Source organism: Carya illinoinensis, chromosome 3 (genome assembly GCF_018687715.1).
Source record: "Carya illinoinensis cultivar Pawnee chromosome 3, C.illinoinensisPawnee_v1, whole genome shotgun sequence".
NCBI lineage: Eukaryota > Viridiplantae > Streptophyta > Magnoliopsida > Fagales > Juglandaceae > Carya > Carya illinoinensis.
This window is the reverse complement of record NC_056754.1, coordinates 29316407-29330607: the sequence shown is the minus strand read 5'-3', so window position 1 is coordinate 29330607 and position 14201 is coordinate 29316407. Positions and strand designations below refer to the sequence as shown.

The window sequence follows — 14201 nt, the reverse complement described above, 5'->3', positions numbered from 1 at the left end:
TCAAAATTAGGATGGATTTATATATACTTGGTAACAAAGCCAATCATGGGGTGCAAGCTGCCTGAAATAGTTATATTCAAGACAATTCTTTTATTTATTTATTTATAATTTATCTTAAAATTTTGGATTCCGTCGTCAGTTTGATTTGAATATTGAAATAGAACGTTATCGATATTCATCAGTGTGTCACTTTCAAGATTACTAAGATATATATTTCTAAAATAAAAACAATAATTCATTTGTATATCTCAAATTTATTAATTCAACATCAGTGTTCTAAAGCTTGAATCTAGATATGGTTAACTTAATGCATATGGTTAATTTTGAGGAACATAGATTTGTCACAACCTGATCATGTCCCAAAGGCACCATAACAAGGCATATTTTCATACTTTAAGCTGGCAAATTTTTATTCTCTATAGTCCCATCTAGGGATGTAATATATATTTTATTAATTATATATTAAAACAAAAACATGTCACATTAATAAAAATGAGAAAAATAATAATAAAAATTCAACCTCATAATTTAAGGAGCAGACCTCTCGTTCAAGTTTCAACCAACCATCCTAGTTGCGTGCGTCCACCGCCTTTTCGCGCGTAACACCCAGATCCCTCCTTCCTGTTATTGAGTTGAATTCCTCCCGTTTGATCCGTGTATAGAGAAGTTCATTCTCCCCTAACCATTTTTTCATTTTGAGTTCTCTGATACGAAAATGGAGCAAGTCACCAGGCGCACTCAGGTCCTACGTAATCACCTTCTCCTCCAATCCACACCGCCCGGACTGCTCTCCCCAAACCACTGCGTCAACTACTCTCCCCCTGACGTCGCTGAACCTTTGTCCTTCAACCCCACCGACATGCGCATATTACTCGACGCTCACAATATTCCCGACCGCGATTGGCTTTTCGGCCTATTCACCCAGAGCCACCTCTTCAACCCTTTACCGCGGGGCGCCAAAGTTTTTGTCTTGCCCGACTATAACCAGCCCATGGAGCAGCAGCGGGAGGTCACCATGGAGCGGATTTGGTATATGTTGGAGAAAGGTGTCTATGAGGGTTGGCTTACGGACACTTCGCCCGAGGCCCAAATGAGGAGGTTCGCGCTCCTTGAGGTTATTGGGATTTATGATCATTCCCTCGCGATTAAGCTTGGAGTTCATTTCTTTTTGTGGTATGTCTACTGATGGACCCTGAATATAAACTTTAGATTTTTACCTATCCTGCTTCGCCCTTTTATGGTATCTTAATTTATCCATCGATTTTGCACCATTATATTTAAAGTTTCTTCACTGAAATGAAATTTATTTTTCTAATTCAATTCAAATTTATTTTCTTTTCATTTGTGCGCAAATAAATGCAGCCTAATAGAACTTTCAGGGATCAATATGAGGGATGAACCCTATTCACAAGCCAAACTTTGGGTTATCAGTCGAAACCAAATTATGTCAAGGCACATTTTAATGATATACAAATCGTTTTTACTTAATACATATATATATATATATATATATATATATATATATATAAGTTGATATCTTAACATAAGGTTTTAAATTGTTCGGGACTGGATGCTGTTTGTTGCCTTAACCTCCCTTTGGTCGCTAAAATAGGTACAAGATGCCGGCCATTTATTTCGATCATTGCTTTTCAGTTGTAGTTGATATGGTTGGGGTCAAAGAAGGGTTTCAATCATTAGGTTGTCTCTTTACAGGGGAGGTGCTATCCAGTTCTTTGGCACAAAGAGCCATCATGACAAGTGGCTGACGGACACTGAAAATTATACAATCAAGGGTTGCTTTGCGATGTCTGAATTAGGGCATGGGAGTAATGTATGTGGAGTTTTTTTAATCAGTGTGGGGTGTTCGACCCTTGCAGCTTTCCATTTGTTTTTTTTTAGTTCTCACCAATTGTTTCCTTGGCTGATGATCCCAGGTTCGAGGAATTGAAACTGTCACCACTTATGATTCTAACAGCGGAGAGTTTGTTATTAATACACCCTGTGAATCTGCCCAGAAATATTGGATTGGAGGGGCAGCTAAAGTGGGAACTTTTTAAACCCTATCTTCTTTATTAATTTCTCTCTTGAAATTTCTTTTAACAATGTATACACTCCTACATCCGATTTTTCTACACTGACACAAAATTTATCTATTGATGTTTAGCATGCGACACACACCATAGTCTTTTCTCAGCTCAAGATAAATGGGAAGAATCAAGGAGTCCACGCATTCATAACCCAGATTAGGGATGCAGATGGCAATGTCTGTCCAAACATCCGAATAGCTGATTGTGGTCATAAAATTGGTTTAAATGGTGTTGACAACGGTCGAATATGGTAATAATTACAAATTTTTATTGCTGCACGTTGCATAATCTTTAAAAGACTGTCGTGGTGGAACTCTTTAGTTAAATTTACAACTACGAATATAAAGCACAAACGGTTTGGAAATGTGCTTCAGGTTCAATAATGTGCGAATCCCCAGAGAGAACTTATTGAATTCAGTAGCTGATGTTTCACCAGATGGGCAATATCTGAGTGCCATAAAAGATCCAGATCAGGTAGATTATGTCTTCTTATATATCTTCCTCCTTTTTCTTTAGGGATAATTGCTCTATAAGTCCCTGGCGGTTTCCCTAATTAAATATTGGCCCCCATTGTACAAAATCTAGAAATTAATCCTCCAATAAGCTTCGTACAATGAATTGATCCCTTCCATTACTTCGTGAAAATTGTGGCAGAAAATTTTGACATGTCTATTATTGCCACGCAACAACCAATAAAGTGTGGACACTGTAAAATGTAGTCACTATAAATAAATTAAAAAATACAGTCACCCTGCCATGTATTCGCAGAAATATTAAAAAACTATGTTAAAAAACAAAACAAAAACTAAAATACTATAGTAACAAAAGAACTAATTAGAAAAAGGCAACCATCCACAATTTTTAGAGTTATTCTAATATTAGTTCATTTCTAAGTTTTACGTTGTTAAGTTTTTTCTTTTAGTTTTTATTTTATTTTAAGTGTTTAATTTTTTATTTTAATTTTTATCGGTTTTTCTTTGAGTTTTTATTTGATTATGTGGCTGGGTGACTGTTATTTATATATATATATATATATTTGTTTTTTTTGTGACTGAAATTTTCCACTTGCTGAAATCTGATTAATTGCAACGTTACAAAGTAGTTGTCACGCTAGCATTTTTCACCACACATTTAACATAAAGCAGATGGAGAGATAAATTTATCAAACGCTGCTTAGTATTTTTACCCTAGGGACCAGTTTGTAATTAGGGTAAACTCCATGGACCTATATGGTAATTATTTCTCTCTCTGTTTTTTCTTTAAAAGAAAAGTCTGTACATGTTTTTCTTGCTATCATGTAGGAGCAAATAGTTGTTTGGTGCTTGAATCATTAATATTATTAACAGTCTGCTGCATGTAACAATTTTTTCCAGAGATTTGCAGCATTCTTGGCCCCTTTGACAACTGGCCGTGTGAATATTGCCATCGCAGCAATTTACTCGTCCAAGGTATTGTCTTAGTCGAAGCTTAGGTACATGTTTTTGTTTGTAAATCAATCTTCCATTTGTGTAAGTACAACTTACCAAAAATAAATAAAATGGAGTAATCTTGGGGTGTGCAACTTTTACCAAACTCAGTTTATCATTGATATTATTTTTTGATAGGTAGTTGATCTTTGATATTATATCTCTTTCCAGACTAGCTTAGCAATTGCCATAAGGTACTCATTGACAAGGCGAGCCTTCTCTGTCACACCAAATGGGCCTGAAGTTCTTTTGCTTGATTACCCAAGTCATCAACGACGACTGTTGCCTCTGCTTGCAAAGACGTATGTGTTAGAATAATGGAATATTGCTAATAAAATCTTTCGGAACTCAATTTGAAGTAAATTGTTTCTCCTGCACATCAAATTAGAATGCGTGTGGGTTAATTTCGTGCTGTGTATTGCCTTACTGATTTGTGAAGCTTAGTGTAGTTCGTGTTCTTGGACTGTTTATGGGCACATCTTATCGGCTAAATTGATATTGTGATATAATCTTTTTTGCAAGTGGTTAAATCCTGTTGGTGTTTAATCTTGGATTACTGATCCCTTTATATGTGGCATGGTGATTCATAAAATTTCACTTTTGGCATTAGATGCAAATATTCTAATGCTATTAGGTTGCTTGTATGTGAGTGAGTTAGCAAGCTTGGAATTAATCTTTCTGTGACAAAGCCAATGACTCATACCAAGGGTTATCCCTCTGAAAAATTAAATTGGGCTTGATCTTCTGGCAAGCAGCTTTTATCTTATACGTACTTAATAAAAGGAAGCATGCTTTTAGATCCTGAATATTCAGGGCTTGATGGCTTTAGTAATTGATATGCAAATTAGGTTAGCCATCATTGTACTGTAATTACTGATATTATTTTAACGCATTGCTAACCCCCTTCCCTTCTTTATGTACTCCAGGTATGCTATGAGTTTTGCTGGAAATGACTTGAAAAAGATATATGTGAAGAGAACTCCCGAGTCAAACAAAATCATTCATGTTGTTTCAAGTGCGTACAAGGCTACTTTCACCTGGCATAATATGAGAACTCTTCAGGTCAGAACTTCAACTATATTTGGAATTGACTATTCTATATAATTTGAAGTGCCAAAGTTTAATTAATGAATTTATTAGGAATGTCGTGAGGCCTGTGGAGGACAAGGTCTGAAGACTGAAAATCGTGTAGGTCATCTGAAAAGTGAATATGATGTGCAGTCCACTTTTGAGGGGGACAACAATATTCTGATGCAACAGGTAGTTAAGTATATATTTTTGTTTAATTTTATGAAATTTATTCGGTAAAGAATGAATTTGTTGGCTGGACTTGTGAATTGTCTGAGAGGGAGACCTTAAACTAAAACAGTAAAGGGGGACAGTGTTTGCGGTGTGTGAGGCATTGCTTATGTGCTACTTGGTATAATAGTGATCTTATGTAGATTTGATTCATGTAACTGCAAGTATTAAGGCTTTGAGTTGTGGAACTTGTTTTAAATTGAGTATGGTTAACCTGTCCCTTTGTTTTCACTATTCAGTTACTAATGCGTCTCTATAACTGAACATGGTCCATAGCTAATATTCATTAATATTAATTGTCTCACTGAATTTATATGTTCATGATGCTTGAGCAACATTTAGAAGAGTCTATACTGTTTGATTCTTTATAGTCGTAGCTTTCTATGCTTAGAATTGTAAAAACTAGTAATACTAGATTTAAGTATTATTCTTCTCAGTTGTATCTTGGTGGAGTTCTGCTGAACCAGTGGAACTGACAAGGTGAATATGTCTGCGCAGGTCAGCAAGGCACTGTTCTCAGAATATGTAGCAACTAAGAAGAGAAACAAGCCATTTAAAGGATTGGGGTTAGAACACATGAATAAACCTTGCCCAGTCATCCCATCTCAGCTTACAAGCTCTAATGTTAGGTGCAGCGAATTCCAGGTGATACAAATTTAGCTAATTTTGCTGCTCTGTATGTTTAAGTTTGTAGATATTTCTCACCACCTGTATGCATCAGGTAAATGCATTCTGCTTAAGAGAGCGGGATTTACTGCATCGTTTTGCTACCGAAGTATCAAAATATCAAGCTCAGGGACAAAGCAAAGAGTATGCCTTCCTTTTGGTGAGAACTTAGCCTCTGTTACTTAAATCTCAACTAACTGTCTCTCTCTCTCTCTCTCTCTCTCTCTCTCTCTCTCTCTCTCTCTCTATCTCTCTTCCCCCCCCCCCCCCCCCCCCCCCCCCCCCCTTTATCTCTCTTCTCTTTCTCTCATGCCTACATTGTTGTTTACCCTTCCCTACACCAGAGTTATCAACTAGCAGAAGACTTGGGCAGAGCTTTCTCGGAACGCATAATACTGCAAACATTTATAGAGGCTGAGGCAACTGTACCTTCTGGTCCATTGAAGGTAATTCTTCGTAACAGATTCTTATGTTTGTATAACAACCTCTTTTTGATGATGAAGTCTGTAAGCTTTGAGTAGTTCTCATGGTCTTCATCAAGGGGACCTTAATTCCCTTTGCTGTTTTTGGTGGTCATTGAAGCATTGAGAAGAATGTTATGTACATAACTAATTCTTTTGGAATATAGGACTAAATATGGCTTGTGCTTTCTTTTTGGTTGTTCCAAATGGTATCAGAGCCAAATTCAATAAGATGTGTTTGACTTGAGACGTTCCACCTATGATGGAATGGCCTAATGAGGGGACACTAGAGATTTACAGGAGAGAGTGTAATACTTCGTATTGAGCACAGAAAGGTGGTGAATGGAATCCCACATTGCTTTAGAGGGAGAAGTTCCTCTCCTTCATAAAATTGACTAGCCCTTTAGGGTATAGGCCCAGATGTGGCTTGAGCTTTCTTTGAATCATATGAATTTTCAGTGACTGTGTGTGTCAAGCCCAGTTGGCTTTGGCTTTCTTTGGGTCATAAGAATTTTCAGTGACTGAGTCAAACTTCCTAATACCAAGATCAGAGGTTCTTTTCAATGGATACTAGTGAAGTTTTGGGTATTTTTGGTTCAGTTGCGATCACATTCCACATTTGCAATTATAATGTGCATAGTTTGTGCAACTAGCTTTATGTTGTTAATGTGGGAGCATGCAAAATTAATGAACCAGAAAAAGGTCAGTTGTTGAATATGTGCTTGTGCTTATCCTGCAGGATATCTTAAGTCTCATGCGATCCATGTATGCGTTGATTTGCCTGGAAGAAGATGCTGCTTTCCTCCGATATGGGTACTTAACGACTGATAATGCTGCTGTAGTGAGGAAAGAGGTGACAAAAGTATGCAGTGAACTCCGTCCGCATGCACTTGCTTTGGTTAATTCCTTTGGCATCCCGGACGCTTTTCTGAGCCCTATAGCTTTTAACTGGATTGATGCAAATGCTTGGTCTTCAGTTCATCACTAGCTAGGTATTATAATTCCTCGCATTTGCAGCAATTTACTGTCAATAAGATGGCTCGAATAACGTTTCTACCTAGAATGTGGTTGAGGGCGAGCTTCATATGACTATTTAATAATAATATATGTTATTTTTTAAGCAAGCATTATATTAATAAGAAGTTAAGGGAACATGAGTAGGGTGTTCAGTAGTACTTTCGAAAGGAATCAAAATTGACTGCCTAAGAGTTGCTGCATTGAGTGGTCCAAGTGAGTTCTAGGCTATCGAAGGGCAATAGATGTAGTTGTTTATCTTCCACAAAAGCTAAATCTGCGATTATTATTTCTGGTTAACCCGACCCCTTCCAATTTTCCCCACTAATCGCATTGCACACTTTAACATATTCCACCAGCCTTTGAAACAACCTACAGCTTTTCAAGCGAGGCTCAATAACCAACAATACGAGCACATGGGGACCTTTGTTCCTGTATTGCTCATCAAAATCCCTTGAGCTCAGTTTCAAATGTTTAGGGCGGTCATCGGGATCTTTTTAATATTCTTATTAACAGTTAAAACTTGAATTTCAAGAGACATGATAATGGTAGCATTTCCAACAGCTAGAGCCCTTTCAACGTTGTTAAGCTGCCCGGCACTAATGCATATCTTGTCGGAAGCGCCAGTTGACGTGTAATTCAGTCCTATTTTCAATGTAGGCGATTTCCACGCTTGTCATTGTCATTTTCGGGATCCCTCACAGACCAAACCTATGGTCTATAGGAATTTCCTTATCAACCTTGTAACACAGGAGGTTCTGCGAGTGAAATCATGGTCCATATGAAGTTTCTAACAATGAGCATTTTGTAACGTGGCATGATGGTGGTGTTTGAAATGCAAATCGTTTGCATTTATTGGGGTGATGCGTATCAAGGGAACCAAGCTATTGTATTCAACTCCTGGTAAGGGTGACTCCCAAAGGGAAGCAAGCAAGGGCACTACACAAAGCTATTTTATTTACCTATTTTTTAAAGTTTTGTCATTTACAAATTTTGCGTGGACACATTGTCCATTGTAAGATCCATTTGAACTATAAAAAACTATAAAAAACTTCTACATACTATTTATTAGTTGACGTGACAAGGATCAACATCCTCTCAATGATGTAAAACTTCTACATTTAACATAACAATCTCAATGATGTAAAAGATGTACAGTTGACAATCAAACTAGATCGAAACCAGCAATATAGGATTCAAAACACCATTCACAATTCTCATTACGTAGACCATACAGCCAGCAATAAATTATCCAAAATGCAGGGAGAAAACAAATACAGACAATTTGTGTTCCCTATACAATTCTGTCAATCATTGTTAGCGTCATACTCCCATGGTTCGGAAACTTTAGGAAGCAGAGGCGCCTCTGGTACTCTATTATAACCGACAATCTGAAATTGGAGCATACCCATCAGCTTTCACAAGGAAATGCAAACAGAACCTCCATATAAAACTCTAGAAATACGAAATGTTTCCCCCATGAGAAATGGGAGGTTCATGCCATTGATGACCAGAATTAATATATTGATTATATATGCCAGCATACTTCAGCAACTCGATCAATTTCTACAGTAGAAAGCTGCTGCAGACCTTCTACATTCTATGTACTCGTATCTGGATGCAGACAAAACTACTAGATTATGTACTATAAAACTCAATCAAGTACTGGAAGGCTTAGAGCAGGGCGGGGATTCAGAGGTAGAGGTGATCTCATTTTGGGCAGAAATGGCTTTCATAGAATCAGTCTTTTTATTAGCCTTTATCCTGCCCTTAATGGGATGTCCATTATCTGGAGAAACCTCAGCAGTGAGTCTTCCCATCTTCTTCTGCAGATCAGCAAGCGGATCGCATGTTAATTTTCCTTTAGGACCCTTTGTTTCATCAACAAGTTTGAGTTCCAACCTATATAATGCACAAGCATCATAGCTGCTAGTCTCATATTCATACAAATGCCACTCAAGGCAGCCAAGAGGTTGTGGGTCCATGTAATAGGACCTCTTCTGCCCCCCATATTCCTTCATCATCTGCTTCCTCGATTCATGCCAACCACGTCCACTGTAGTCTGGCAATGACCTCTGTTTCCTATTGCCACTCTCAAATGCTCTTCTAGGCTTGTCAAAAAAGAGCCACTCCCTAACTGTTTCACTCTCGAGGAAAGAAAGATCAAATAGCTCTGCATTATCAAACAGAGCAAATTGATTAAGCTATATAAATATAAATAACTCAGTATGTCCGACTGACTCACTGAAAAGGTACGTAATTAAATGCGCAAAGACTATATTTCTTGAATGAATCTGAACCACATCACAGTATATAAACCATATCTAGATATAAGCAGACATACTGCAAAATGGATATATGAGATTATATAACTGACAAGCATATACGAAGTCCAAAAGGAAAAGAAAAACCAAATGAAAAGGATGTACAGAAGTAGGCCTACCAGGAGCATTCCATGGAGACTTTGTATTAGCAGCACCTTCGCATTTAGGGATGCCCACTTCCTTTCCCTGTGCCTTAGATTTAAGAGCATCAAATAATGGACCATCCTTCAAACAAATTCCCCCAGGTCTCAGAATTGGAGTCCTGCCAGGGAGACCCTCGTTCAATGCTAGAACAGCATGACCACTACTACAATAGTCCTGGCACCAGTTAGATCCCTGAGCAGGCCTAAAACAATCCCATAGAGCACATTTTGGCCCCAGGAAAGCAGACGGTGGAGGGCAGATATTTGGCAAAATGTTGGGAATAGCATTCGGTTCACACTCTTTGGTTTCATTCGCTCCAATAAGAAGCCCATAGCCAAAGTCTTGCTGTAAATTTAACTGAAGAAAATCCAGATCAGGACTCAAATCTGAGTTGTTGAGATCTGGGTTCTGATTGAACTCCTGTTGTATGTTGGTACCGTGAGAATTCAAATTAGTAAAATCCAAGTTATTAGCCACCTTGTTCTGCAAACTTGAAAATGAGCTTTTGCAATTATCAGACCCTTGGAAGGTATGTTCTTGGGGCTGTTTGTTAACACAAAGATCCTGGAAAGAATTGAGAGTGAAGCTCATCAGCCATCTATCACCATTTACATCCTAAAACAGTAACACGAAATATCAAGGTGCGGGGGAAACGTTTCGGACACTCTCAAAGGTGGGACTATGATGTACCATATTAGGACACCATTTGGCCCAAAAGCTTATCTTTGAGCACATAAAGGCCTCGTTTGGTTACAAAGATAAGATAAGATGATAAATCTGTGAATTGTAGTGAGATAATTTGTGAATAGTAGTAAAATGGTCTGAGTTACTATTTTTATGGGGTTTTGAATGAGAGAAAAAGTTGAATAAAAAAAATTATAATGTTAAAATAGGGTTAGAATATAATTTTTTAATATTATGTTTGTTTTGGGATTTGAAAAAAGTTGAATTGTTTTTTGTGTTTTGTTTGGAAGTTTGGGAAAGTTGTAATGATTAGGTAATGACTAGATGAAAAAATTGAAAAGTTGAAAATTTGAAATTGAAAAATGTTTTGAGTTTGAATAGTGTTTGGATGTTGAGATGAGATGAGATGGGATGAGATAGTTCGAAAGGTTTGTAAAACCAAACTGGGCCTAAGTGATGTTGCAATGCGTACCATGGTCCACTAAAACACTCTCCGAGGTGTAACTTTCGCTGACAAGGGCTGCAAAAAATGATGGGCGTTTCACAATATGGTGATTGTCTGAATGAATGGCCTATAAAGATTTGAAGCAATGTAGAAGGATTAGTAAAGTGATTTCCACTCAAGAGGGAGTGTACCCATGTTTTGATGGACTCACACATGAAGGGATCGATAATTATACACTTGCGTAAAAACATATCAAGTTTCACATTGGAAGTATATCGTGTGAGAGTGAGTGGTTAACATTTGCATAGATGGGTCTAAACTCATAGGCTTCAGCTTTTGGGGTGAATGGTATAGGAATATTTTATATTATAATCTCACCGAAAGCTATATGGGACACACAATAAAGAGAAGAAAGTATAAGAGAAAGAGAAAAAAGAAACGGATGAAATAAGAGAAGAAGAAGAAGCAAGCGAGAATAGAGAAGAAGCTCTGGAAAGAGGGAGAGAGTCACTTTCTCAACCAATTTTATTCCATTCAAAATTTGCCTCTATTGAAGTAAAAAGGAGGCTTAAATTAACAGGAGCCCTAATAATATACTTAGGACTTTTATTTAAATAAACTCATGAAGAGATAAAACACTTAAATACAAAATTTCAACCCTAACTTGGCTCTCCCTGAACCTAATCCTAATTGTACTCTAATAGACTCATTTATTCAATTAAAAAATAACAATTATCAAAATATATAACTGAACTTTAAATAAACTGCAAGTCAATGCGCTCAAAAATTCATTCCACATTAGAAAGACACCCAGGGTGATCATCTCCCCAAACAAAAGGAAAAACACCAAAAGTTTCCAAACACTAATGAAAAATATGAAAGTAATGGAAAGTTGCAAACATTTTGTTTCAGGTTCAAAATTCCACATTAAGGTTTTTCTCCTTCATGTTTTGGTCACCTAATTTTCCTGGTCAGCAAATGAAATTTATAATGGTAGATGTATGCCATTAATCTGATTATCTAATTCAGAACTTGGCCCATAATTCCCACAAAATTTGGAAAGAACCATTGTGTATTAAGGAAATTCATTTAAAAAGGTAAGCAATATCAGGTAATAGAGAGGTGGTAGTAGTAGTAGTAGTAATCAACTTTACAACACTTTTAAAATCTCTAGTCCTTCAAGAATCTAACGTGTGGTTATGGCCCAAAAAGCCTAAAACAGACAAAGCGTAAGGCATAATACAAAAACCAATGATTATAATGAAGCAATGCATGCATAAGAAAAGTGGCAAACCATGTAATTCTCTAGTTTGCTCTGAAAAATCATATAAAAATAAATTGAACTGTACACCTGATTAAAGTGAGGATTTTATTGGCACTGGGTATCCAAAAACAGTGTTCCGACTAATCCCTCGGCAAACTTAAATATAAGATACATAATTCAAAATTATTTTATTTTTGGAAATTTACTCAACAAAACAGGGATAATTGTGTTAATTGAAAAGGAGTCACAAAGAATTTGCTAAAATAGACAACAACTAAACTATCCCTCCGGATTCTGAATTCACATGAAAACATAAAAACCAACCTCCTGAAGTGCTGTTAAATTGCTTGCATGGAGATTTTGAAGGCCAGCTTCAGGCTTCAATGGAGCCAGTTCCTTCAATGGACTAATTGCATCATCTTCCTCCTCACAAAGTCGCAAAAGATGTGCGAATTCCTCAGAATTGAAACTACATGCAACTAAAGAGGAAGCCGGGGATGGCTCATTGAGCTCGGATTTCCACTCTCGCAACATCTGATGTACTTGCTGCTCTAAAACCACAATGTCATAAGCTCGACTCTCCTTCCTTGCAGATTGGAGGTCGCTGAACACCCCTTCAAGGTCGTTGACCCGATTCTTAGCCCTCTCCTTCAAGAGCTGGTGCGACGCAGACTCGCACTTGCTCTTTGAACCCTTCTGCATCGATCCCCTCCAGAAAAATCTTGAGAAACGCAGAAAGACAGCTAATTTTCACAAAACCAATGTCAACGATCCCATACCAAAATCACCCAAGATGCAGCACAGAAAATAAAGAAAAAACGGAGAAGAAAATATCAAATAAGACTATCTGGCATAGAGAAAATGCATCAAAAGCAAGTTATTTTAGGTTTGAAACTTGTAATATTATCATTTGAAACTAACAAAGCTGTTTCGGTTTTCAAAATCGTACCGAAAACCTTAACAATATAAGATGAAGTGTAAAACGCCAACTCCAACTAAAGATTATCTGATGGGTTGCTAACAAAAGAAAAGAAGAAGAAAATTCTGTTTTTATTTTTTCCTCCCTATTTCTTGAAGTTCATGATTTTGCTCAATCCCAAACTTTTGGTGCTTTTTTTTATTTTCCTTTATTTCTCAGCAACCATACAGAGAGCGATGCCAAAGGTGAAGAATAAGAGAAGGAAGCGAAAATGAAATCACCGTACCACTACAAATTTAAGGTTGTAGCTTATGTCAGTAAAAACCAATTCATTCTCAATCCTAGAACTCAGAAGCAACTGTGCCCCAAGTTGCAGGGCGGGGGCGGGGGCGGGGGCGGGGGAGGAAATCAGAGATACAGCTCGAGGATTTACCCGAAAGTATAGCACAGAAATATTTTGCTGCCGAAATCTGAAAGAGCTTCGACGAGGAGACAGCAACGGCTGTATAAAGATGCAAAGACCTTCCAGAGGTCAATTCCTAATCTCTCTTTTTCGATATATCAAATACTCATATTTTTATATATTTTTCCCTTTACTTCCTTAGAATTAAAGATAATAATCATACCATCAATCAAAACTAAAATAATCTATAATTTAAAAATATATTTTTACATATTTTAATGAGAATGTATTTTTGGTTTGAATTTTTTTCTATAATTTTAATAGGTTCCAAAACTGTAATTATACGTCAATTTATAAGTAGAAAGATATATTTATACATGATTTATAAGTAACATATTTTTTATTGACAAGTACTGCATTTACAAAGATATTTTATAAAAATAAAATAAAAATTGACATAACTTCACGTTAATGTATTAAGTAATTTTAAATACAGTCTTAGGGTGTGCAAGTCTTGCATACTCCATTTAAAAAAGGTTCTTCATGATATTATTTCAAAAACACAAAATGCATTCATGTGGTTGGTCACTGGCAATATTATAGTGGAATATGAGGTGCTTCATAATATGAAGCCCAATCAAAACGAAGGAATAGGTAGCATGACATTAAAGCTAGATATGCCCAATGCATATGACATTATTGAATAAAGATACTTGGAAGCAATCATGAAAAAGATAGGTTTTGAGGAGAATGGATGAAATTGATTATGAAATTGGTCAACTCTATCTCTTATTCAGTGTTGGTAAATGGTAAGCTAAGTGAGAGGATATACCCAACTTGAGGGGATAAGAAGATTCACTCCCACCCTCTATTTGTTTATTTTTTGTGCCGAACGTTTGAGTTCTCTACTACAGAATTTAGAGAGCATTGGGAATATTAAGGGGTGGTTGTGGCTAGAGGAGGGCGAAGGATTAACCATCTATTGTTAGCTAATGACTGTGTATATTTTGTAGAGCATTATAGGC

At 36.9% G+C, this 14201-nt stretch overlaps 2 protein-coding genes across 3 annotated transcripts; one reads left to right on the top strand and one right to left on the bottom strand.

The window, feature by feature from the left end:
- Positions 1 to 557: 557 nt before the first annotated feature.
- LOC122304061 (acyl-coenzyme A oxidase 3, peroxisomal-like) lies at positions 558 to 7103 on the top strand. Its single transcript, XM_043116097.1, has 13 exons — positions 558 to 1173; positions 1714 to 1831; positions 1935 to 2042; positions 2165 to 2337; positions 2462 to 2561; positions 3461 to 3535; positions 3725 to 3855; positions 4480 to 4615; positions 4694 to 4813; positions 5351 to 5497; positions 5574 to 5678; positions 5863 to 5964; positions 6719 to 7103. Exons 1-13 carry the CDS (start codon positions 716 to 718, stop codon positions 6965 to 6967), a joined length of 2022 nt encoding a protein of 673 aa, XP_042972031.1. The 5' UTR covers positions 558 to 715; the 3' UTR covers positions 6968 to 7103.
- A 1061-nt stretch (positions 7104 to 8164) lies between these two features.
- LOC122304063 (transcription factor VOZ1-like) lies at positions 8165 to 13357 on the bottom strand. Of its 2 annotated transcripts, none has more exons than XM_043116098.1 (4): positions 13207 to 13357; positions 12179 to 12597; positions 9437 to 10025; positions 8165 to 9166 (listed from the first exon to the last, which is right to left on the bottom strand). In XM_043116098.1, the coding sequence occupies exons 2-4, from the start codon at positions 12554 to 12556 to the stop codon at positions 8652 to 8654; spliced, it is 1482 nt and encodes a 493-aa protein (XP_042972032.1). In that variant the 5' UTR covers positions 12557 to 12597; positions 13207 to 13357; the 3' UTR covers positions 8165 to 8651. The 2 variants fall into 2 exon arrangements, with proteins under 2 accessions (XP_042972032.1, XP_042972033.1); XM_043116099.1 differs by lacking the exon at positions 13207 to 13357 and adding an exon at positions 13060 to 13203.
- Positions 13358 to 14201: the final 844 nt, after the last annotated feature.

Excerpts from the sequence above, each read along its gene's own strand:
- LOC122304063 (XM_043116098.1), bottom strand. The coding sequence starts at position 12,556 with ATGCAGAAGGGTTCAAAGAGCAAGTGCGAGTCTGCGTCGCACCAGCTC. Across the intron at positions 10,026-12,178 it reads ATTTAACAGCACTTCAGGAG|GATCTTTGTGTTAACAAACA; the intron begins GTTGGTTTTTAT and ends AATTCTTTCCAG. Across the intron at positions 9,167-9,436 it reads GTCTCCATGGAATGCTCCTG|AGCTATTTGATCTTTCTTTC; the intron begins GTAGGCCTACTT and ends TTGATAATGCAG.
- LOC122304061 (XM_043116097.1), top strand. The coding sequence starts at position 716 with ATGGAGCAAGTCACCAGGCGCACTCAGGTCCTACGTAATCACCTTCTC. Across the intron at positions 1,174-1,713 it reads GGAGTTCATTTCTTTTTGTG|GGGAGGTGCTATCCAGTTCT; the intron begins GTATGTCTACTG and ends GTCTCTTTACAG. Across the intron at positions 5,679-5,862 it reads AAGAGTATGCCTTCCTTTTG|AGTTATCAACTAGCAGAAGA; the intron begins GTGAGAACTTAG and ends TCCCTACACCAG.